Raw genomic sequence first — 24,844 nt, forward strand, 5'->3', positions numbered from 1 at the left:
TCCTCCCAAGCTGGGGGAGGAATCTGGGGGCAGGGAGGGGAGATGGTTTTGTTTATCGGATTCATCTTCCTCAGCCTGGGGAGGCCCAGCCCGAGGAGCTCTTGCACCTCGGCAGGGGGCTACCGGTGACCCCTCCCCTCGGAGCAACCTCCCATCAGCTCCTAGCAGGTCGGGGGCGGGGAGGGGGGGGGAGACCTCGGAGCTCTGGCTCCCCCAGCCTTTTGCCTCGGCTCAGGGGAGGGTGCTGGGAATCTCGGGGGCTGTTTTCATCTTGAGATGCCCCTCCCCCCTCCTCTCGGCCCGTTCCTTTCCCCCCCTCCCCCACGGCCCCTTTACTGTGACTTCTAATGCTCAGCAATGACCTTTGGGGTCTGTGGGGTGGGAGGGGCGCCCTCTTGGACCTGTTTTTAAATCTGGGGGTTGGGGTCTGGACTAAGCTCCGTCCATGTCACTCACAAGGTTCTGTTTGTATTTCTAACTTTTTTTTTTTTTTTTTAATAAAAGAAAATAGAAAATTTCACACCCTAGGGACCTGGCACGCAGGTCTGTGCTGAGGTTGTTCTGGGTGTCTATACACACACACACACACATACATGCACACTGTTCTGCCCTCCACTCACCCCTCATCCCCTCCACTCTCACCAGCTCTCCCCACACACTGTTCTGCCCGCCTCTCACCCCGCCCCACAGTGATCCAGCCACAGACAGTTACAACCATAGAACCGCGCAGTAATACAACCCGACGCCACATTAAGGCACGTATATGGCCTCCCGCCCAGGAGTCACAAAAGTCTTACAGAGTCTCACAGGGTTTCTCACAGTCTCACCCAGTCTCTGTCCCCTCCATCCAGTCTCACCCACATGCACACACACATGCACATGCATACCTACACACATGCACACACACCTGTGGGTTTTTGGTTCCATTCCGTTTTGGGTTTTTAACTTGACAGGGTCAGTTCAGTTTCACCCCCGTCTTTTGTATGGAGTTCAGTGGGGAGATTTCTCCTCCCCTCTCCAGCCCCGGGGCCTCCTGACCCTGACGTTGTGATACACCCCACAGAGATCTATGTTTCTTATATTATTATTAATTATTATATTATTATTATGTAATAAATTTATAAGAAACGAGATGGTTTCAATTGCCTTTGTAAGGGGAAATCGGGAGCCTCTCTGAGGGTGAAGTTGCAGAACAGTGGGGGTAAAGGAGGGATCCAAGCTGAGGACTGTCCTGAACCAGGCCCTGGCTTCCTATGAGGCAAGAACAGGAAGTCAAAGAAACTGCCTTCTATTTAGGGTCTTTAATACTACTGGATGTGGGGCCCATACACACATACATAAACATACTAAGTACATAAAAATTAGAGGAAAACAGGCAAAGAATATCTGCCAAGTTCAAGAACTACTGACAGAAACAAGACAAAGTAGAAAGAATTACTGCTGAGATAATTTAGAAATACCCATCCTAGAAGCCCATGGTCCCTGATGTCTAATCACTAATGCACTAACTATAAGCAACGAGCAAGATTCTATTGCAAGGGGGTAGGTTGGATGTCTGAGACATCCCTCAAATATGGTTTAGTCTGGGTCTGGTGAAAGGGTAGAAGGACCCGGGAGCCAGGATCCTGGAAACCCACGGGCCCCAATGTCTATTCATAAATGCACCAACTAGAGGCAACAAGCAAGGTTCATTAGAGGTTCTGTTGCAAGGAGGTAGGTTGGATGTCTCAGGCATCCCAGAAATATGGAAGAGAACAGATTGGTGAAAGGGCAGAACTCATTCAACAGGGACAGGAGAGATGGAACAGGTTAAGACGGCATCGTAAGAAATGATGAAAAAGATGGCTCCAAAGAAACCTGTACGAACTGATGCACAAAACCGAGAGAACATTTCATCTGGCTACAATATTTTAAAGGAAAGCATCTGGGCAAGATGCCAGAATTCTGACCAATTCTAGGCCTACTCCCAATTCCAGAGGACCAATGATAAATCAGGCTTCTCATGTCTGTTTTAGCAAAAAGGTCACAGAGATGTACAAGCTCCCACATATAGTCAGTCAACCAACCTTTATGAAGTGTTAAGCCTCGGGGATACACATAAATGCCAAAGGAGAAGTGGGAGAGGAGAATGCTATTATTTTCCAGTCCTCTCAATGCAAGTACGCCCATGAAAAGATGCAGGGACCAATGTGGGAAGCATCTGGGTCAAGATCAATAGTGGGACAGATCGTTTTGTCATCTGAGTAGCTAAAGAATGGTAGGAGTTTATATTTGAATGGGAAAAACATGTCAATAGCTAGAGACAAAATATAGACAGAATAAATAGAAAATCATTTCAGAGGTGGGTGGTTTGTGCTTCATTCTCGAAGAGGACCATGACAGCAGGAAGGTGATTCCATGACATGCAAATGAATTGGATTGGATTTAAGGAAGGGAGGGCTGTCCAAGGTCCCAAACCTCATGTGCTTCTCCAGAGCCACATGGGGCCAGTGGCAAGATATAGATCGGGATGACTAGAGATGACACTGGATATCTTAGAGGTAGAGGGAGAAGATGGAATAATTGAGAAAACAACAGACTGCTGCGGCTGGTTGGAGGGTGTGTAGAGGGGGCTTTTGGGAAGAACTATGGGAATCTGCTTTGCTGATGCTGCACTACTTTCAGGTCGGATATTCACCCTTTTCTCTTTATGCAAATATTTCTGGTCAGCTGGTAGGGTGTGATGAGTAGTGTGAGTGTTTTGGGAACTTTAACCAAATCTGAAATGCTCCAACCCCATCCATCACTCTAGGCAACTGGACCTTCTTATGGCCTTAGGTAACCAGGAAGAGATGTCAAAAAAGCTCCCAGTTGGGAGCTCCCAGGAACCTGCTTCATAGGAAGGGCAATTCAAATCAAGCAAGCTAGGAACAGGAATAAAATCTCTTCTCCTCTCCTGCCCCTCCTCCCCCTCAAGGCAATTGGAGTTAAGTGACTTGCCTAGGATCACTAGTAAGGATAACTAGTAAGTGTTAAGTGTCTGAGGTCAGATTTGAACCCAGGTCTTCCTGACCCCAGGGCTGGCATTCTATCCACTGAGTCACCTAGCTGCCCCAGTGTCATCTTTTAAGGAAAAACTAGTCTCGCCCATTGGGCTGGGGGTGGGGAGAACTCTGGGAGATATCAATCAGTCTTGGTACATTTCAATGGTGACAAGTTCCCAGCGCTCTTCAAAATCAGTGGTGTTCAAAATCTCAAAAATGGAGCCGTTAAATCATATACAAGGATTGCTGTGGGCTTCGTATTGACTTAGTTCTATTTATTCATTCATTTATTTATTCATTCATTCACTTATTTATTCATTTGTTTGTTTTAGCTTTTTATATACAACATATGCATGGGTAATTTTTCAGCATTGACCGTGCAAAACCTTCTGTTCCAACTTTTCCCCTCCTTCCTCCCCACCCCCTCTACAAGATGGCAGTAGACCAATACATGTTAAATAAGTTCAAGTATATGTTAAATACAATATATGTATACATATTTATACAGTTATCTTGCTGCACAAGAAAAACCAGGTTTAGAAATAAGGTAAAAATAACCTGAGATGGAAAACAAAAATGCAAGCAGACAATAACAGGAGGCATGGAAATGTTATATTGTGGTCCACACTCTTTCCCCATAGTTCTTTCATGGGGTGTAGCTATCTGGTTCTCTTCATTACTGAACAATTGGAACTGATTTGGTGCATCTCATTTTTGAAGAAAGCCACTCGACTTAGTTTTAAAATGTAATGTTATCTATGATTTATTGTATTTTATTTATTTTTCTAAATATTTCCCAATTATATCTTAATCAGATTCTGCCCTTGAGGCCTCATATTTGAACAACCCTATTCTAGAGAACCTTTCATCATTTAAATGCTTTTAGGACATTTAGGCAGCTAGCAGCCCCATAATGCATGTTCTCATTCTGCCTGGGGTTAGGAAGACTCATCTTCCTGAGTTCAAATGTTGGCTTCATATACTGTGTGACCCTTTTTGCCTCAGTTTCCTCGCTGGAAAATGAGCTGCAATGGGACATGGCAACCACTCTAGTATCTTTGTGAAGAAAACTCCAAATGGAGCCATAAAGATCTGGGAGAAATTGGCAGACAGATCATTGTTGAATCCATGGGAATTGAACTCAGTATGAGAATAGACAGGGAGAAAAGTAGAGGGCCCAGGGACTGAAAAATGACCGAACAATTACACTAATAGCAAAAAAAAGGGGCATTTGCTAGGCAGTCCTCCTGGCACAGGCAGTACTAAGGAGATAAAAAGAAAAAAAATTACGGGTACCATTCATCCCAGGAGTCACCAAAATTAAAAAGAAAAATGCAAAGGGCAAATGTGCCAAATTTAGGTTTTTCTTCCTCCCTTAGAAGGCGTAAATCTCAGATCTTGCCAATTGGATTCATATGATAAGTGGTGCTGAGAATTCCCCATTCACATTGGGTCTCCTGATGGTGATGGGTGAGCCTGTGCAGGGCCACCACACAGATGAGCCTCTCCTGCCACAACAAATACTTCTTCAGCACATGTTGCCTGTAGTAAAGTGACTAAAAGATCATATAAGTCTTACACACAAGTTATCCTGAATTCTAAGCTGATACTGAGGCTCTCCCTGGACCTCCACTCTTTCAGTACTTCCTGTATCACCAACCCAAACCTCCATTTCCTTTAGAATCGCATTAGAGGTAGAATGCAATGCTACATTTTTGTCCTCTTGGGAGCTTATGTAGAGAATTCAGTGGAAAACTCTATCCTTGGGGTCCACCCTGGGCCTCAGAATTATAACATGAAATCAGCAGGAGCTCACAGGTAACAGTATCACTGCCTGCTGGCAAAATTCTAGCAGAACCAGATTAAACTGTAATTAGAAAATGTTTAACAAAATAAATCAAAATACAATGCAACATCATAGTGTTGATGCTAGTTTTCCAAGGGAGTATGGGATTCCCAAAGCTTCTTTCTTCCAAGTAAATGCTCATTTACTATAGGAAGAGTTTCCCTCCTGGGCTGTTCCTGCAAACCTTTTTCTGGGAAAGGGATGGGAAAACCCATCTCAGAGGACAAAAGGAGGCCCCATGTAATTTCTCCAGAGCCTCTGTAATGGGCAAGGATCTAAGACCTACATCACTAAGCCCAGGAAGGGAGAAGCAAGGGCATTGAGGGTCTGTTGGCTTTATGTCCAGAAGCCACAAATAACATGTGACTGTTCGAAGAATTTTGAAGGTTTATACCTAGTTGCTGATCTGGAATCTACTTTGGATGAGTCCCACCATCTGCTGTCTATCTTTGTCTTACTCAGGTGCTGCTGAACGGAACTGGAGAAAATCATGGAACTATGCTGACTGGGTAAACTACAAGTTTATGTTACACAATATCAGTATTCCATGATGGGCTCCCCCACTCTTTTTAAGCTTCCTTTTGAGTATTATCTTCTCCCATTGGGCAGTAAGCTTCTTTTTTTAAAATTCATTATAGCTTTTTATTTACAAAACATATGCATGGGTAATTTTTCAACATTGACCCTTGCAGACACTTCTGTTCCAACTTTTCCCCTCCTCCCACCCTCTCTCCTAGATGGCAGGTAGTTCAATACATGTCAAATATATTAAAGTTATATATATGTATATGTTAAATCCAATATATGTATACATATTTATACAGTTATCTTGCTGCACAAGAAAAATCAGAACTAGAAAGAAAGAAAAAAAAAACAGGCAGTAAGCTTCTCAAAGCAGGGACTTTCTTATATTTGTATCCCCTAAATCAGCACAATTCCTGGTAATTCCTAAGTGCTTAATAAGTGTTTATTGATTGGCTGATTAAACTATAAACTAAATAGCTATTTGGAGGATGCTGGGAAGATAATATAAGGATAGTTGTGGTCATACCTGATGGAAAAGTAGATTTTTTTTCATATCATAACTTAGATATGCCATTAAATACAAAGAAGCTCTAAAATAAGTTGTTAAAAGCCAAAGAGATGACCAGAAAAAAAGACTGAAGCAAGAGAAGCAGCTGAATGTAAGGATTTGATGACAAAAGATATAGAAGGCCGTGGGAGAAGTTATTTAGAATACCAGAGCTGATAAGAGCTGAACTGTTAAGTTGACTCTGAAGCTATTTTGTTGAGAGTCATGATGATTGGAAGAGATTTGCTGAGAGCTGATTGGATGAAGAAAGGCTTTATTAACAGAGAGAGGACTGAAGTCAACTTAGTTCAGCAACTTCTGGGAGTTGATTGGAGAAAATCAGCGTCTTCTGTTTATTTGAAGAGCCCTCTAGCTTTATTTGATTGCTTTCAACAGCCTGAGAAGGAGAAACTTCTCTGGGAGTGACTACATTACCTTTCATTGCTATCTATAATCAAAGAGAAGGTAAAGGAGAAAGACAGGCTTTGCACCTGTTTTGAGCTATGCTGATACATTTTGCCAAAAGAGTATAACCCTTTCTCACCACCCTGCAAATGATGACTGTGTGTTTGTTAAAAGTGCTTGCCACTGATTCAGTAGCCTGAGATCATTCAAGAAATCATTAAGTCCAAAAAGTGATGCTTAGTGAAAACTGTTCTATCATGACCAAGGACATCAAAATTTGTCATTCAGGGTCATCTCAGGCATATTGTTTTCCCTATTCATGTGCCTTTCTGCTAAGTTTCATAAATATGTGCCCACTATCCCCTCTGGATACTGTGTGCTTCCGTAAGAGAGTTTGATTAAGGTTTATGGACATACAATTATAGTTTTATTTTGGCTTTTGCCTTCTAAACAATAACAAATATTCTAATTAATAGATTAAATATTATAATAAATAATATGTTATTTTCCAACTTGCTTTATTAAGCAAATATTTTATGTTTAAGAAACAGTGGTGTCTCTTTGAGAAAGGGACGAGGAGGGATGAAGGGGGAAATTTGGTCAATGTGAAAACCAAAGATAATAATAAAAATTTATTTAAAATAAGTCAGTGGTGTCATTGTAACCTATTTGTTTTTATGGGGAGCATACTGACAGAAGCAAAGATGTTATAGGGGTGAATGGTAGGAACTGATTTTCCCCCTCACCATAATTATTCCTCACCACTCTGAATATATTGGATTATAGCCATGTGGAAAAGACTCTAGCTGAGTCCTCTATATTCCTTCCTTCCCTCCCCCATTCTTTAAAATCCTGTTAGCCCTGACAGTATGAGGACATTTGAAGTACGTGGACATTATGTTGGATAGAACACCTGGGATACATGTCCATATTCCCTGAGGCAATATAAATTACTTGATACATTTGACATTTTGGTTTTGTTTTTATATTCTCAGTATCTTGAACAGTGACTAGCATATAATATGTGCTTACTGCTATGTGTTGTGATGGAGGCAACTCTGGATTTTGAGCCACAAAACTTGGATTTAAATTGTAATCATTCATCCTAAGTAAGTCACTTCATCTCTAGGTTTTGAGTAGATGATGAGTTTTCTGTCATTAAAGGTTTTCAAGAAAATACTCCATAAGAACATGTAGAAGAAATTGAAAAGACAAAAACTTATATGAGTGGATAGTTTTAGAGGGTCCTCCTTCCCTCCCCTAGGAAATCCATGAGTTTCTCTGATCTTCAGTATCTTCATCTGTTTGTAGCAATTGATGGCACACCACCGTTTTTAGGTTTGATCCTCTAGACCAGAGACCAAGGTTGTAAAAGTAACTGCAGCCTGAATTGAAGGGAAGATAGATCAATAAGGACCATCTCCATATATGTCCTTGAGTTCATGTGTCCCCCACATTTTTTCTCATAAGCTCTCCTACATGTGTGTCCCACTTGGACATGTCTCCTTGCCCCCACCAATGTGTTCTCTCTCAAACACAATCCCAGAGGAGGAGATTTTAGTTTCCCATTTAAAATATAATCGGAAAATGTTTAACAAGATAAATCTACAGTACAAGATAATGATGATTTGTCTTTTCTAGTCAATATGTGGCTAAAGAGATATGATTTTACTGGAGTTCGACACCACCAACCCAGACAACTGCTTAAGTTTCCAAGTGCTCCCTATCTAATAAGATCATAGTACATGAGCCCTCACTGATGTTCACTTTCAAATATCAGCCAAAGAACACAATCAGTTAAAAGCAAAGATATTTAGTGAAATAACATGATAACAAAAGTAGTCACAATATATTTCCCCCATAAATCCGGCATGCACTTTCCCACAAATATATTTATCATCAATGGGAAGAATGGGCACATGATGTAGGGAAGGAACATTTGAGGCCAGGGCTTAAGCATTTAAAGGCAACTCCTGTTTCTGACAGAAGGGCCATTGATGTTTTTTATAGTGATATCTTTGGGCTGCCCTGATCTAGCTGGATCCCTGATGCTTTCCTAGTCTTCCATAGTTCTCATTAGATGGATGTGACCTTGCCAGACATGGGTTGACTCCATCCAATATCTCTGTGTCTGCAGCTCACCACCTATATCTTCCTGTTTGGCTGAAATCCTGGGTTAATTCTTCCTCAAGGGAAGGTCAGGTATTAAATATTCTTTTAGCTCAAAGCCTATATGCTTTTTCTTCCAATAACTCTTAGGAAAAAAAATGTAGAAAAATTTGCTAGAGAGCAGCAAAAAGCTTCTTGTTGGGTTTCCGTCAGTTTCCTCACTTGGCTCTGCAATCTTTTCCATTCTTTCATGTCAGGGAACTGGGAGAAGGCACAGAAATAAGATGGATTTCTCGGAGCTAAGCTTTATCTTGTCCATTTGGTCAGATCAGAACAAGAGCTTTGAAATACTCTTGCCATGGTGATCCATGAAGAAAACCACACTGATCACGTCCATAGCTTATGGTAGTTGTAGTGAGGCTTTGTAAACCTTAAAGGATGGAGAATGGGAACCATGAGCATTACCTATACCCTCATTTATCTGCAGGTTTCCCTTTCCCAGAATACCTCCCATTGTCCCCCACCCCCACCCCCATTCTCTCTTGCCATCACCAGGAATTCTGGGCTGGGATTGGCTGGGTGCTGAGCACTGTGATGTCATGCTGGATCCCAGTTCAGGCTGGAGAATGGGGGGGACAGGGTTGCTATGCCGGGCCCTGCTGTTATCCTTTGTAGGGAATTTGGGGGCTCCTGATAAAAGATTGTGTAAGTAAGTGAATGGGGATATGTGTGAGAAGTCATGTGTACGTAGGTTCAAGTGACTAAGGATGCACATGTTTGTGGTACATATGAATGAATGTAGAGAATGTTTAGAGACATAGGTAAGTGTGTTATGGCTATTCCAAAAAGAAATGGGCTGCATCTAAAGGACAAAAGTTCCCTTTGACCCTGAGGTCTTCCAGCAGAGCTTGACTGGTCACATATGAAGATGTTTTAGACTAGATGGTCTCCACAGAGCCTCCTGTCCTCTAGGATTGTGTGTATGTGAGAGAGCATGTTGAGGAGGACACATGTATAAGTAGAGGACAGTTGTAGGAGAGCACATGAGAAGGAGCGAGTTTGGGAGCCAGACATAGAGGTTCTTGTCATTGCTCCTTCCTTTCAGGTGCCTCAGGGCTAGGCAGGAAAGTAGGGGGCCGAATTTCTCATTTGGTGCTGTCTTGGGGTGAGAAAAAGCTGAAAACAATTTTCAACTCCTACTTCTCCCTCCTTCACCTTCCCTATCATCCCCCTCCCTGTCTTATGAACCCTGACTCTTGTTCTTCCTCTAGTGGCCCCTGTGGATTACGGCCAGGGGTCGAAATTAAGGATGCAAACAGTCGAATCTTGGGAGGTAAGGACACTCAACCTGGGGCCTGGCCCTGGATGGTCAGTATGCAGCTGGTTACCCATAATGGCCAAAGGTTCCATGCTTGTGGGGGCTCTCTACTGACTCCGACCTGGGTGCTCACAGCTGCCCACTGCTTCAAGAGCACCAGGTGAGAGGATGGAAAGAGTTGGGAGGCAGTCTCACTCTTTCCAGGGTCATTCCTCAACCTCTCTCTCTTTCTCTCTCTTTTCTTCCCTCTCCCTCCCTCCCTCCCTTCCTTCTTCCTATTCTCCCTCCCTCTCTCCCTCTCTTCCTTCCTTCCTTCCTTCCTTCCTTCCTTCCTTCCTTCCTTCCTTCCTTCCTTCCTTCCTTCCTTCCTTCCTTCCTTCCTTCCTTCCTTCCTTCCTTCTTTTGCCTTTCCCTTCTTCCCTCTCTTCCCTTCTTCCCTCTCTTCCCTTCTTCTCTGCCTCTTTCTTTTCAGGGGTCTAGCTTTACAATGTAGGTCTCTGCTGATCTCTATTGAGCTTTAGCTCCAAATGACTCATTTTTTGGTATCTTTCCAGAATTTATCTTATAGTATCTCTTCAAAAGTTGTCTCTTGGGAGGAGGCAGGGGCACAGATGTAATGTTTCTCTGAAGAGACACTCTGGCCTTTTCTCTCTTTTTCTCTCTGAAACTCTCAAGGGCCATCCAGGGATTTGTTTTCTGATAGTCTTTGTTTATCAAGTCCCAGGTCTCAGAATTTCTTTGTATGTATCTCTCTTTGGAAGTTCTCTCTCTCTCTCTCTTCCTTTTTCTTTCTTTTTCTTCAGAATTCATTCTCTGGTACTTTCTCTTTCGTTTTCCCTCAGCCTTTCTCTCCATTTCTCTCTTTCTGTCTTTAGCACTTTCTGTCTGTCTGTCTGTCTGTGTCTGTGTCTGTCTGTCTGTCTGTGTCTGTCTCTCTCTCTCTCTCCCCTTTCTTCTATGCCTACCTCTCAGGCCTTTAGGAAACTCACCTGGAGATTCCTCCAGAAGGGATGTGCCCTCAGTGGATGGCATGGGGAGGGAGGTAAGGGACCAATTTGAGCCTTTATTTCAGTGGCTATCTCCCTAGGGACCCGAGTCAGTGGCGTCTAGTGGTTGGTGCATGGAAGGTACAGGAGGCAGCAGCAACCACCCTCGGCCCCCTTGTACAGGAACGGAAGGCAGTCCATATTCTGCTCCATGAGCAATATAACTCACTCACTGAGGCCAATGACATCGCGCTGGTGGAGATGGATGGGCCCGTGCGCTGTGGTTACCTGGTCCAGATTGCCTGTCTACCCTGGCCCTCAGCCGTTCTACTCAAGGACTCAGAGCCCTGTATCATTGTTGGCTGGGGATACACAGAGGAGGATGGTAAGCCAAAGATGGGACTTTGGGAGGATCATGGGGGCAGGCTCTAGAACTCACTAGGCATACAGATTTGAAAGGCTATAGTAACTAGAAGGGCTATTTCAGGAGCTACAAGAATCATTAAGGGTTATAAAGGTTGCATCTTAACCAATCATGGCATATGTAGAATTCAGGTCATGGGGGGAGGGGTCATCACTAGAAGGGAAAGGAATGAGGAAGCACAGATTTCATCAAGAGACCCAGGGAATCATGAAGAGATCACAAAGGAGTCATGGAAATACATAATACAATGCCATGGGCCCCATTCATGCAAACTTTGAGTCTTCTGGGTCTGGGCCGGCTGCCAGGGTGAACTTTTCTTATGGATTCAGGGATAAGTCATACACCCATCTTCTATTCACTCCTTCTCATGAAGGCACCATTTTTCTATAGAGACACTGCACTTGGACACATTCTTTAACCAACTAATTTTTTGGATTTTCCCTTAAGATGAATATCATCAGTCTGAGATTTTCCAGGTTTTTGCTACTAGGTCAAAGGGTGGATATTAAAGGTGATCTCGCTGTTGGCTTACAATCTTCTCTTCTCCTCGATGGAATCCCTTGCCCATTTATTATGGATGTTCCTCAAAAACCCTAGCCTTTCAGTTCCTTAATCTACTTAACCCTCCCCCCTCCATAAGCAGCAGTGAGACTACACTACCCAATTCCATGGTCTAAACACATAGCCTTTCAACAAAACCTGACCCTGTACCCTGGTTTCCTTTCCCCTCATCAGTGTTATGGAGATTTCAGCTGCAGACTGACAATCTTGATGTAGCAGTGTTCTGGGGCTACAGAGCCAGTATCGTGATGGACAATGATCTATTTTGTAAAAAAAGAAAAGAAAGAAAAGGAAGGGTAAATGCCTGGCCTTGAAATAGAACTCAACATCCTACCCCACTCCATCTTTCCTCTCTAGCCAGGAAACCATAAATTGCCCAATGTGGGAGGATGTGATGTTTTGAAAACCAGACCCCAAAGAAATCACAGTTAGAGGGGAGGAGTTAGAAAGTGAGAAATAGGGGAAAATAAGGAGGAAAAAATCATAGAATTGTCAAAGACCTCACAAAGACAAAAACTCAAAAGACCTTGAATATGTCCAGATATATCAACAAGGAAAATATTAACTACTAAAAGAAATAGGGTTTCCAGGTTTCATGAATGAGGTCAGGCATTTATGAATAATATTGTTAAAAAGAGGAAGATGATCTGACATTTCAGAGACAGAGAATCTACCTTAGGGAATTTGAGGAAAAGATGTAATCACAATATACTGTTGTGATTTTTATAAATAAGTGATTTTTAAAAGGTAATAATTACCAAAACAGAATTTGTGGTCTACACAGCCAAAATAATGAGCAGAGTAGAAAAACTGGAATCTGAAATGGCAAATGATAGCAAAGAAACAAAAAAGGAGTAGATTGGAAATGCAAATATGCAGATACAAAATGACAACTTAGAAGAGAAGCAAAAAAAAAATTGTAAGAAAATATGTTCACCATGCAAGCAAAACATACTGATTTCAAAGACAGGCTACAGACAGACAACTTAAAGATCATAGGCTTCCCAGAAAAAAAACATGACAGTACAAAACTCAACACCATCACACAGAAAAATAGTAGAAGATAATTGTGTAGAACTTCTGGACATAAAAAAAAAAAACAACTAAATACTAGTTAAAAGAAATCACAGATTGCCATCAGGAAAACAAAAGACTGCAAATGCCAAATCACATAATGATTAAATTTAATAATTTAATTCAAAAATTAAAAAAAAAATCACACAATCAGGAGAAAGACAGTCAAATATAAAGGAAAGGAAATTTACTAATTCAAGACTTTTTTGCATCCACCAGAGAAAATAGGAAAGAATAAAATAATTTTTCTGAATGGCAATGGAGTGCAGGATGCAGAACTGGATGACTTATCCTAAAAATAGGAACTTAAACTAAACTTAAATGAAAAAAAGATGGACATTCAATAAGAGACAGTTGAAATAGTCTTAGGAAAAAAAACCCTGAGATCTGAAGCATTTATTTTCTTCTTGAATATCCCAGACAATAGAAATGCAGAAGAGATGAATAAATATAGCTGCCAAGGACAATAAGTAGAGAGACCAGAAAGAGGATCCTTTCTAAATGTATACAAGGAGACTGTGATGAAAGCAGAAGTCAGGTGGGAAGCTAGCAGTGAAGAACTATTGGGCATCATAGACAGAACTTTGCAATATCCTGTCTGAGTGAATTAATTTTTTGTGAAAATACATTATAAAATTTCAATTCAATTCAATTCAATAAACATTAAGTTCCCACTATTTAAGTGCTGGGGCTACAACTAAGAAAAACAAAGGCCCTGCCCTTAAGGAGCCTTATAGTCTAATGAGGAAGATAACACATAGAAAGAAACTGGAAAGTGGGAGTTGCACATCAGCAAATACACAGTGAAGGGACATCATGTTCTGTGGAGTTCAAACCAAATAGAAATACAGATGAATAGTGGAGAGTGATATGGAACGTTCAGATTTTCCCTTCTGTAAAGGAAAGCTTTGAGAAAAAGTGAATGAAAGGGGCAAAAGAGGGGGAAGCAAGGGGATAGAGGCAAAGGTGTGATGCACATGAGTCAGATTGAGGATTAACAATGAGGGCAGCTCCTGTAGGATCTGGAAGAGAATAATATATAGTGGAGTGGATGACTCAAGGTGGCCAGACTAAAAAGGAAGGGGAAGGAGGGAGGTACAAGGGAGGAAAAAGGCCTTGGGAGGAAATCCCACAATGAATGCTTCTGTGAATGGAGAGGTCTTCTGAAGGGAGACGGACATCTAGTGCTGAGTATGATTTGTCATACCTTGAATGGGAAGAGTTGAAACTCTTAGGACCAACTAGTACATGGAAAAATAGAGGTATGGTAAATGGAGTAACTAAGAGGTGCTGCTCAATCAAAGATGTGTATGCATGTAGAGAGGTTCCTACCATTGGGCAATACCTTTTCTGTCAGTAGCAAGAATTGGCTTGGATCTGGGAATGAGACACAAGAGAAAAGAGCAAGATCTACAAGACAGCAACAGAAACTACCTAATGAGCATCTATAATGGAAGTTTTAATTCCAAGAGGAATATAGAGAATAGATAATTATATGGGTCATGAATTGGAGAATGAGGGCCTGGAGTAGTCAGTAAGAGAAAATGAGTAATGAAGAGAATAAAAGAAACCCTTTCTAGAAAGAGGCACAACAATGAAATCTTAAAAATTAATGAATAGGACTAGTTGAAGGGAAGAAGGAAGAGGGAGAATCTATTTGACTGGAGGATCCAGAGAAGGAAAGAAGAGGTAGCTAAAGCAAAAACTCAAAGGGAAATGGGAGGAAGAGTTTGAGGAGAAAGGGGAAGAGAGACATTGAGAATAGGGCCACTTTAAAAAAGAATAAGTTAAAGTAACTAATGTAAACATCATTGTTTTTATAACAAGAGGGAAAATCATAATTTGAAAGAAAAAAACTCAAATATTAGAGAAAAATGGAGAAAAATATAAATAATTCTCATAATTTTAAATAGGAATGGATTAAATAATCTAATAAAATGAAAGTGACAGATTGAATAAGAAAACCAAATCCTACAATCTGTTGCTTTACAAGATCACATTTAAAAATTGAAGACATATACCAAATAAAAGAGAGGGGGCATGGAAAACATTTTCAATTCATCAAATGAATAAAAAACTCTGGAGTCACAATTGTTGGACAAAGCAAAAAGAAACATGAAACATTCACAAAAGAATAAAGGAAACTACATTATTCTAAAAGGAACCAGAGATAGCAGACCTATATCAGTAATCAACTTTAATTCTCTAGCTGCCTTAATGTGTAAATTCATAAAGAAAACATTAGTTGAACTACAAGAAGACATTAACAGTAACACAATAGTGACAGAAGACTTCAATGTTCCTCACTCCATTTTGGATAAATCTAACATAAAAAAATGGAAAATGTGGAACTGAACAAATTGCTAGAGAAACTTGTGTTTCTAGTTTATGGCAGCATCTAAATACAACAACAAAATAAAATACATATTTCTCTGTATCACATGAAACTTAAAAAATTAATAGTATTTTTTCCCCAAATACATGTATAGTTTTTTTTTTTTATTAAAGCTTTTTATTTACAAAACATAGGCATGGGTGGTTTTTCAACATTGACCCTTGCAAAACTTTCTGTTCCAAATTTTTCCCTCCTTTCTCCTCTCCTAGATGGCAGGTAGTTCAATACATGTTAAATATGTTAAAGTATATGTTAAATCCAATATATGTATACATATTTATACAATTGTCTTGCTGCACAAGAAAAATCTGAGAAGGAAAACAAAATGTAAACAAACATCAATAGAAAGCATGAAAATGCTATGTTGTGGTCCATACTCAGTTCCCACAGGCCTTTTTCTGGGTGTATTTGGCTTTCTTCATCACTGAATAATTGGAACTAGTTTGAATCAGCTCATTGTTGAAGAGAGCCATGTCCATCAGAATTGATTGTCATATAGTTATGTTGTTGCTGTGTATAATGATCTTTGGATTCTGTTCATTTCACTTAGCATCAGTTCATGTAAGTCTCTCCAGGCCTCTCTGAAGTCATCCTGTTGGTTGTTTCTTACAGAACAATAATATTTCATAACATTCATATCCCATAATTTATTCAGCCATTCTCCAATTGACGGGCATCCATTCAATGTTCAGTTTCTAGCCACCACAAAAAGGCCTGCCACAAACATTTTTGCACATGTGGGTTCCTTTCCCTTCTTTAAGATCTCTGTGATATAAGCCCAGAAGAAACACTGCTGGTTCAAAGGGTATGCACAGTTTGATAATTTTTTGAGCATAGTTCCAAATTGTTCTCCAGAATGTTGGATCCATTCACAGTTCCATCAACAATGTATCAGTGTCCCAGTTTTCCCACATCCTCTCCAACATTAATCATTAGCTTTTGAGGTGTGTAATGGTATCTCAGAATTGTCTTAGTTCGCATTTCTCTGATCAATTGTGATTTGGAGCACTTTTTCATATGACTAGAAACAGTATCAATTTTTTCAGCTGAAAATTTTCTGTTCATATCCTTTGGCCATTTATCAATTGGAGAATGGCTTGAATTCTTATAAATTTGAATTAATTTTCTATATATTTTAGAAATGAAGTCTGTATCAGAACCTTTGAATGTAAAAATGTTTTCCCAGTTTATTGCTTCCCTTCTAATCTTGTCTGCATTAGTTTTGTTTGTACAGAAAAATTTTAACTCAATATAATCAAAATTTATCTATTTTATGATCAATAATGATCTCTAGCTTTTCTTTGGTCACAAATTCCTTCCTCCTCCACAGATCTGAGATGTAAACTATCCTATGTTCTTTTAATTTGTTTGTAATATCATTCTTTATGTCTAGATAATGAACCCATTTCGACCTTATCTTGGTATGTGGTGTTAGGTGTGGGTCTAGATAGTTTTTAACATTCATTTTTTGTAAAACTTTACATTCCAAATTTTCCTCTCTTCCTTACCTTCCTCTTACCCAAAACAGAAAACAATCTGATATAGGTTAAATATGTGCATTTCTTTTAAACATATTTCCATATTTGTTATGTTGTACAAGAAAAATCAGATCAAAAGAAAAAAACACACAAGAGAAACAAACAACAAAAGGTGAAAATACTATGCTTCGATTCACATTCAGTCTTCACAATTCTCTCTCTGGATATGGGATGGCTTTTTTCATCCCAAGTCTGTTGCCTTGAATCACTGCATTGTTGAAAAGAAAAAAGTGCATCATGGTTGGTCATCACATAATGTTGAGTTGCTGTGTACAATGTTCTTTTGGTTCTGTTCATTTCACTCAGCATCAGTTCTTATAATTCTTTCCAGGTTTTTCTGAAATCAGTCTGTTCATTATTTCTTATAGAACATTAATTTTCCATTACATTCATATACTATAAATTATTCAGCCATCCTACAACTGATGGGCATCCACTCAATTTCCAGGTCCTTGCCACTACAAAAAGGGCTGTAAAAATGTTTTTGCACAAATAAGTCCTTTTCACTTTTATAATCTCTTTGGGATACAGCTCCAGTAGAGACTTTACTAGGTAAAGACAATGCAGAATCAGAGGGTATGCACAGTTTGACAGTCCTTTGAGCATAGTTCCAAATTGCTCTCCAAAATGGTTGAATCACTTCACAACTCCACCAACAATGGATTAGTGTCTCAGTTGTCCCACATTCCCTCCAACATTTATTACTATTCTTTCCTGTCATCCTAGACAATCTGAGAGGTATGAAATGATACCTCAGATTTGGCTTAATTTGCATTTCTTTAATCAGTAGTGAGTTAGAGCATTTTTCATATGACAAAAAATGGCTTTAACTTCTTCATCTGAAAATTGTCTATTCACATCCTTTGATGATTTATCAATTGGGGAATAGCTAGTATTCTTATAGAATTGAGTCAATTCTCTATATATTTTTAAAATGAAGTTTTTTTTCAGAAACACTGGTTGTAAAATTAATTAGATTATATTATGCGCAGAATAAAAAATAAATGGGAAATGCATCCAAAAATAGAAAATACTCAAACTATCAGAAAAAGCCAGTTAGAGATTTTAAATACCCTACTGACAGAAAAGGAAATAAATCTAGCTGCAAAGGGATTACCAAAGGGGGAAAAACCCAAACTACTGTTCCTAATGGATTCATGGGAAAATTCTTACAAACTTCTAAAGAACAATTAGTATCAAATGATTCACAAATTCTTCTCAAAATTCAGAAAGATAGCATCTTATCAGAATCTTTTTGTGAGATATAGTTCTTAATACCTAAAGCAGGGAAGGATTAAATACAGAAGGAAAACTGTAGGCCAATTTCATCATTAAATGTTTACTCAAAATTTTAAAATAATATTTTATAAAACATACTACAGTGATTTATCCAAGAAATTTCATTATGACCTAGTGGGATATATAGTAGGGATGTATGGATGGTTCAACATTAGGAAAAGATTCAACATAATTAATCATATTAAAAACCAAAACATTCAAAACCAACATGATCATCTTAATTGATGCAGAAAAGACTTTTGATAAAGTGCATTCCTCTTATATGCTAAAAACTATAAAATATAGACATAGAAGAAATTCTTTTTTTAATATCACAAAAAAACACCCATCTAAAACCAAAAGCAAGCATCATGTCTAATTAGACTACATTAGAACCTTTACAAGTGTGAAGCAAAGACACTCACTTTCCTCTGTATTTTATATAATTCTGGAAATGCCTAGCGACAGTAATAAAAGAAGAGAAAGAAATGAAAGGTGTAACGATAAAATGGAAATAAAACTATCTCTATTTGATGATGTTATGAAGGTTCACTTGGAAAACAATAGAGAAAATAGCAAAAATTTAATAATAGCTTCAGCAAAGTTGCAGACTATAAAACAAACCTCAAAGATGAACTCATTCCTATGTAACAATAACAAAACCCAGGAAGCAAAAAGAGAGAGGAAAATCCCACTCCGAATTCCACATCCAAAATCCCTCTTCAAAATTCATAAACTATTTGGGGATAAAACTTCTCAAACATATATATATATATATATATATATATATATATATATACACCAAAAAAAACTTGTATGAGTTCAGTTGTAAAGTACTCCTTAAAGAAATAAAGAACAACTTGAATAGCTGAGGAATATTTAGTGCTCATGGTTAGGCCATGCCAATATAGATAAAATGGCAATACTATTAAAGTTAGTCTATAGTTTTAATGCCATATTAATCAAATGACTAAGAGGATACTTTGTAGAACTTGATAAAATCATAAAATTCATATGGAAAAATTCTATAATAACAAAATGATGCAAAGGAGAAAGGATCAAGAGGGAAGAGTAGTACTGGAATTCTAATTTTGTTAGAAGTCATCATCAAAACCATCTGGCATTGGTTAAATAATATATAGATATATGGAGCAGAGAAGACACAGAGACAATAGAACTCAAAAACTCAAAAACAATATAGTAGTACTCTGAGTAAACCAGTGCTTAATAAAGTGGAAAACATAAATTGCTTAAGAAAAAAGCTCTTTATTTGATTAAAAAAAACTGCTAGGAAAACTGAAAATCTAGACAGGCAGAGAAGTTAGGTTTAAGCTAACATCTTATAGATAATCCACAATGTACTCTAAATGGACATCAGACCTTGATCTTAAAGATGATTCTATAAAAAACATTAGAAGATAAATAGATCATATGCCTTTCACAGCTATGGGTCAGAAATGTATTCTTAATCATAAACAGAGAAAGGCAATTACAAAAGATAAAATTAATAAGTTTTCATGAAACTGAAAAGCTTCTGCTTGGGCAAAATTAATGCACCTAGGATAAGAAGGAAAGTCATAGGACAGAAAAAAATCTTTGCATCAAATTTCTCCAATAAGAGTTTAGTATTTAAGATAAATAAATAATTACATATGCATATAGGTATTTTATATATAGATATGCAATACACATAAAGAAGAGCCATTTTCCAATTGGTAATGGTAAAAGGATATGAACATACAGTACTCAAAATAATTGTAAAATATTTACAACTACATGAAATAATTTTCTAACATAATAAAATAAATAAAAATCAAAACAAATCTGAAGTGTCCACTTCAAATTGACAAAAATTACAAAAATAGTAATAATTAACATTGGAGGGATTTTATAATGATAAACATGCAAAGACATTGTTGACAGAGCTGTGAAATAGGATGAAAATTTTGAAAAGTTATTTGGGATTATGTAAATAAATAAAATTATGTAAATATGGACTAAGATGTATATCAGATTTGAATCAGAAACTTCATTATTGGCTTATTATACCCCAAGAAAGCTCATGGTAATAAGAAAGTCCTTATATGTAGCAAAATATAACAAAACATTTTCTGATATCATAGAACTGAAAATAAAATAGATGCCCTTTAACTAAGGGAATGCCTAAAAATTGTGACATGTGAATATAAAGGAATATTATTGCACTGTAAGAAATTATGTGATAAATACAAAGAAACATGAAAAGATTTATATGAACTGATACAGAAAAGTAAGCAGAGCCAAGCAAACAAAATAACAATACAACCCATGTAGATGGAAAGAACGAAACATTAAAACAAAAATCCCAAAGTGAAAATGTCAAAATTATAAAGATTAAGCATGAATGAAGAGATATTGGAAGACACCCCTAATCATCCATCTCTTTATGAAGAGGGAGGGGGAGGGCCACAGGTATCACCCGCTGCACAAGTTTTTGGACCTTTTCTAATGATTTCATCAGTTGCCCTGTTTTTGTTTTTTCCTCTTTAAAAAAAAAATTATTTGTCATATGGGCTGGGAAGGAGAGGGGAAAGACTATCTATTATAACTGTGATGATGTTAGAAATAGAAGATATTAACAAAATCTTATTTTAAGAAAAAGAGCATCGGAATTCCTTCATCCACTCACCATTTCCCATCACTCTTATATTTTCCTATTCTTTAATCCTCTTAAACTTAAAAAAAAACCTATTATCTCTAGTTCTTTCAGCCCTCAGTGCCCTTTCAGGCTATTATCCCTTCTGCTGATTAGTCCTTCCTCTCCGATCAGCTTATTTTACAGTCTCCTTTGTCTATGTCCCATATGCATTTATTTACATGTTATTTCTCTCATTAGAATGTACATACTCTGAGGATAGGCATTTTTTGCCTTTCTGTGTATCTCAAGCAGTTAGTACAGTGACTGTCACATATTATCATGCTGAATCCTGTAAAGCCATGTTTATGATCTTTTATAGTAATATCCTGATTTAACTATACTAAAAGGTAACAAGGTTAGGTTTATATAGCTTCTCTTTAATGAAGCCATGCTGACTTCATCCTTAGTGATTGCTGCTTCTCTTTATAAATATTCTTAAACTATCCTTTTAATAATCAAGACTTCTCCTAGAAACTGAACTCCAGTTTTCTGGCCTCTAGATTCTAAAGACTCCATTCTTTACTCATCGGCAATGACTGACTCATGTACCCTTCTCTTACATATTTCCAAACATTTTGAGATGTCCATTTTGAGCCCCTACTCCACCCCTAATGAGAAAGAAACAAGCAGGTTTGCTCAAATTTTCTTTTAGATCACACATCTTTAAACATAGATGTGACTGAGAGATGCAGAAAAGAGAATATTCTCTGATGTCTATATCTCCTTGATTGGAAAAAAGGAGGTAACAGAGCTAGACATGTCTCTAAAGGCTCTTATTAAGTATGATATGCTAAATGTATGTTTTTAAATCATAAAAAATTCTGTTATATTTCACCCCAGCGATTTATTTTGTCAATGATATATTAAGCATCAGCCTTAAGGGAAGCACACACACACACACACACACACACACACACACACACACGACCACTCAGGGAAGCATTTACATAAGGCCCTCGCCAACATTTCTGAGGATGCAGAGCCCAAATAGAAGAAAAATGATTCTTTACAGGTGATGTTTATTCAAATTCTTCTATTTATAGACTTGTGATATTTCAGGTTTAAGGAAGGAACAATATCTTTTCAAACCATAAATCACAAGATTCTACTAATATTCAGTGTCCCTATGTACAGCAAACTCTCTATGTGACAAGTGCCATCCTTCTATCTGTAGCATGGGTATATCACTATGTGGCTTAAAGAAAGTCAAAGTAGACATGTCTAGTTTTTTTTCTCCCCACCTTTCTTTCAAGGAGACTTTCATTCCTTCCAAGAGAGAAGGGCAGAGGGTTGGAGCTAGAGGCAGTCACTCTGCTTTTTTCAGAAGGAGAGTGGAACCAAGCTAGAAGTATATTTGCTCCCTTAAATATTATTTGTCTGAGGGATATGATTTAGCTCCATCTACATTCTGATCATTTTGTCATTTTATGGGGGATGGAGGACTCCAAGCTCTTTATTCACGTCTTTACCCCTTTCTCACTAAATAGAACTTCCATAATGAACATAAATAGAGAATAGCAAAAAACTCATTTATCCAAATCATGGAAAAAGTACGCACAAGAGAATGCATATCAGATGATACAGAGTGATGGAGCTCTTCCATTGAGAGTGAGATTAACCCAACTCACGCAAGAGAAGAAGCCTAGATCTCAAGTGGAAACTCCCTGAAGTCTTTAAAATAGCGGGCTGGGGATGGGGACATGATGGAGATTTCCTGCTACTCATCTCATATTTTCCCCCAAGTCTTTTCTCTCTTTAACAACCAGAAGTGGGATTAGCCTTTTCCATTTTTCCTCTTGAAGCTGGAAGCCAGAAGTGCTTGAAATGCCTCAAAGACTCGAAGAGTCCCACAGAAAACTGGATAAGAACTGAAGCTCTTTCACTCTCAGAGACTTTATCTCATCCCTCAAGCAGGGCAAGGCACTTATTTCCACCAGTAAGGCGAGAGTTTCATACCAATGGACTTTGGGACAGGGATTGCACATGAATTTCTTTGATGTCAACCAGAGAATACATAAATTCAAAGCAAAAGGTATCCAAATAGATTTCCTTCCAATTACATAGAGTACAACTCCATTATTATTGGCTTATTATTGGCTACCATATCTGCTGTTCACTGAGAGAGAGTATCCTTAAAAGGTATGAATGTGACTGGGGAACATAGAAAGGTTCCCCAGAAACATACATGGCCAGACCATTAGATGTCTGGGAAATTTTCTGCCTCAGTGCTGTAGAGAGCAGCCAATGCTGATTTTTTCACTGATACTGATTCCTTTTGTAGTTCTGTCTCTCTGCCACAATGTGTTCCTTTGCTTAATTCTCCCTGTATCTAGGTGATACCTGTGCTTGCTACTGTTTCTTCAGGCTTATTTAGCTTCTGCTGAGCTGTTCTCTGCTCCCATCTATTGGTCTTAAGCTATTCTTCTACAATTATCATCTGCTGCTCTCTTCTACCACCTGCTGGACTGCAGCTGCTAGGAGGCCTTTTCCTGAGGGGGAAAAAGCTAAAGTAATTAAATCCTAGTAAAAGTCAGGAGAAGCCCTCAGGCTTCTATTTATGCAACTTTTTTTTTTTTTCCTTCTCCCTAGACTGAGGTTTCCAGATCCCAGTCTTCTATCTGATTTAGGGTTAGAAAATTCCTTTCACACTCTCAAAACTTGACATTGTTAGATTTCATTCTTTTTGCATCCTGCATCTGGAGAACTTCAGTTAGTACTGGAAAAAAAAATCTGTAGAATTTGGATGACACATTTATTTTCAACTCTAATAGTACCTTGATTCCTATGCAAATCTACAAAGGTCTAGATGGAACTAGTGGAATCCTGACTCAAAACTTTCTGACCCAGTTCTCATGTGCTACCTGCGTGCCTTCTCAGTAGCAGGCAATTGGCTCGTTTCTCTAGACTTATCACATTATTATTTAACCAACAAAGATTTATTAAATGCCTACTGCACGCCATTATCTGTACTGGAGATATCAAGACTTACAAATAAGAGAGTCCACTTTTTTGTTTTGTTTTGTTTTTGTTTTTGTTTTTCAATGAGCATCAGTTTTATAAGGCACATAACTAGAGCTGGATAGGTAGCCCGAAGAGTTATTTCACCAAAAGATGTGTCTTGGACATATCAGTCAGAAGAACAATGAAATAAGCCCAGAATACCATAATAGTAGATTGTTCCATATCCCGGGAAATTGTCTTTTGGTTTTAAATATATATTTTTTGACAATATCTTTTATTTTTATACAATTTCCCTTACTATCTCTTCCCTTACCCCTCTCAGGGAACCTATATATAGATAGCAAAGATTACCAAAAAAGAGAGATGAAGGGGGGAAATCTGCAATAAATCAGATATAAAATATCTGAAAATAAAATAATGTTTCACAATTATGGATTCATTCACTTTCTTCCCCCTGCCCTCAATTCTGGGTTTTTCTCATTTCTTTAAAACAGACTGTTCATAGTAATCAATTTTCAACTCTTTTGTAATTTTTTCCTCTTCCATTGCTATAGTCACTATGTTATTGTTTTTGGCTCTGTTTATGTCATTTTGCATCAGTTCATGTAAAATTTTCCATGTGTAAGAGAATGTGTGTGTGTGTGTGTGTGTGTGTATACTGTGTTTTGCCCATGTAGGTTGTATGTGCCCATCTATATGTGATTTACAAGGTGGCAAGATTAGACATCTCTAGGATCTCTTCCACTTTTCTCTAAGGGAGGGGAGACTTTGATTTTTCCCAAGGGATGAAGCAGGAGGCTGGGGCCAGAGAGTAAACATTCTGCTTTCCTCAAAGAGAGGGTATATTGAACTACAATTATACCTGTTTTCTCTCTTAAATGTTAATCTTGAGGAAATAATTTTTAGACCCAAGCTATGCTCCTAAAGACTGTCCCTTAATGGATAAGAAAATTCACTAAAGCTTCTGTCTTAATTACTCTGCTACCAAATGACAGTTTCACAATGAACACCCTAGCAAATAACAAATAAACCCATTTATTCAAGCCACAGCAAAGTAGAAATTAGAATTCATAGGAGAATATTTACCAGACAATACAGGGTGAATGAGCTCTCCCAGTGGGAGTGAAAAAACTCAGTTCAACTATGAGACAGATTCTCAGATCTCCCCCAAGAGGAA

At 38.4% G+C, this 24,844-nt stretch overlaps 2 protein-coding genes across 3 annotated transcripts in view; both read left to right on the plus strand.

Moving 5' to 3' along the window:
• SHANK3 (SH3 and multiple ankyrin repeat domains 3) overlaps nt 1-5,393 on the plus strand; it is a 72,672-nt gene extending 67,279 nt beyond the window's left edge. The window contains exon 22 of the mRNA XM_031938637.1: nt 5,332-5,393. Coding sequence (XP_031794497.1) covers nt 5,332-5,341 — 10 coding nt within the window. The 3' untranslated portion in view covers nt 5,342-5,393. The remainder of the gene's footprint in view (nt 1-5,331) is intronic.
• Nucleotides 5,394-8,863: 3,470 nt separating this feature from the next.
• Nucleotides 8,864-24,844, plus strand: part of ACR (acrosin) — a 43,363-nt gene continuing 27,382 nt past the window's right edge. The window contains exons 1-3 of one of the 2 annotated variants that reach the window (XM_031938640.1): nt 8,864-9,164; nt 9,727-9,933; nt 10,861-11,144. In XM_031938640.1, coding sequence (XP_031794500.1) covers nt 9,055-9,164; nt 9,727-9,933; nt 10,861-11,144 — 601 coding nt within the window. In that variant the 5' untranslated portion in view covers nt 8,864-9,054. The remainder of the gene's footprint in view (nt 9,165-9,726; nt 9,934-10,860; nt 11,145-24,844) is intronic. The other variant, XM_031938641.1, reaches the window with a different exon arrangement.

The sequence above is a fragment of the Sarcophilus harrisii genome, chromosome 5 (assembly GCF_902635505.1).
Source record: "Sarcophilus harrisii chromosome 5, mSarHar1.11, whole genome shotgun sequence".
NCBI classification, from domain to species: Eukaryota; Metazoa; Chordata; class Mammalia; order Dasyuromorphia; family Dasyuridae; genus Sarcophilus; species Sarcophilus harrisii.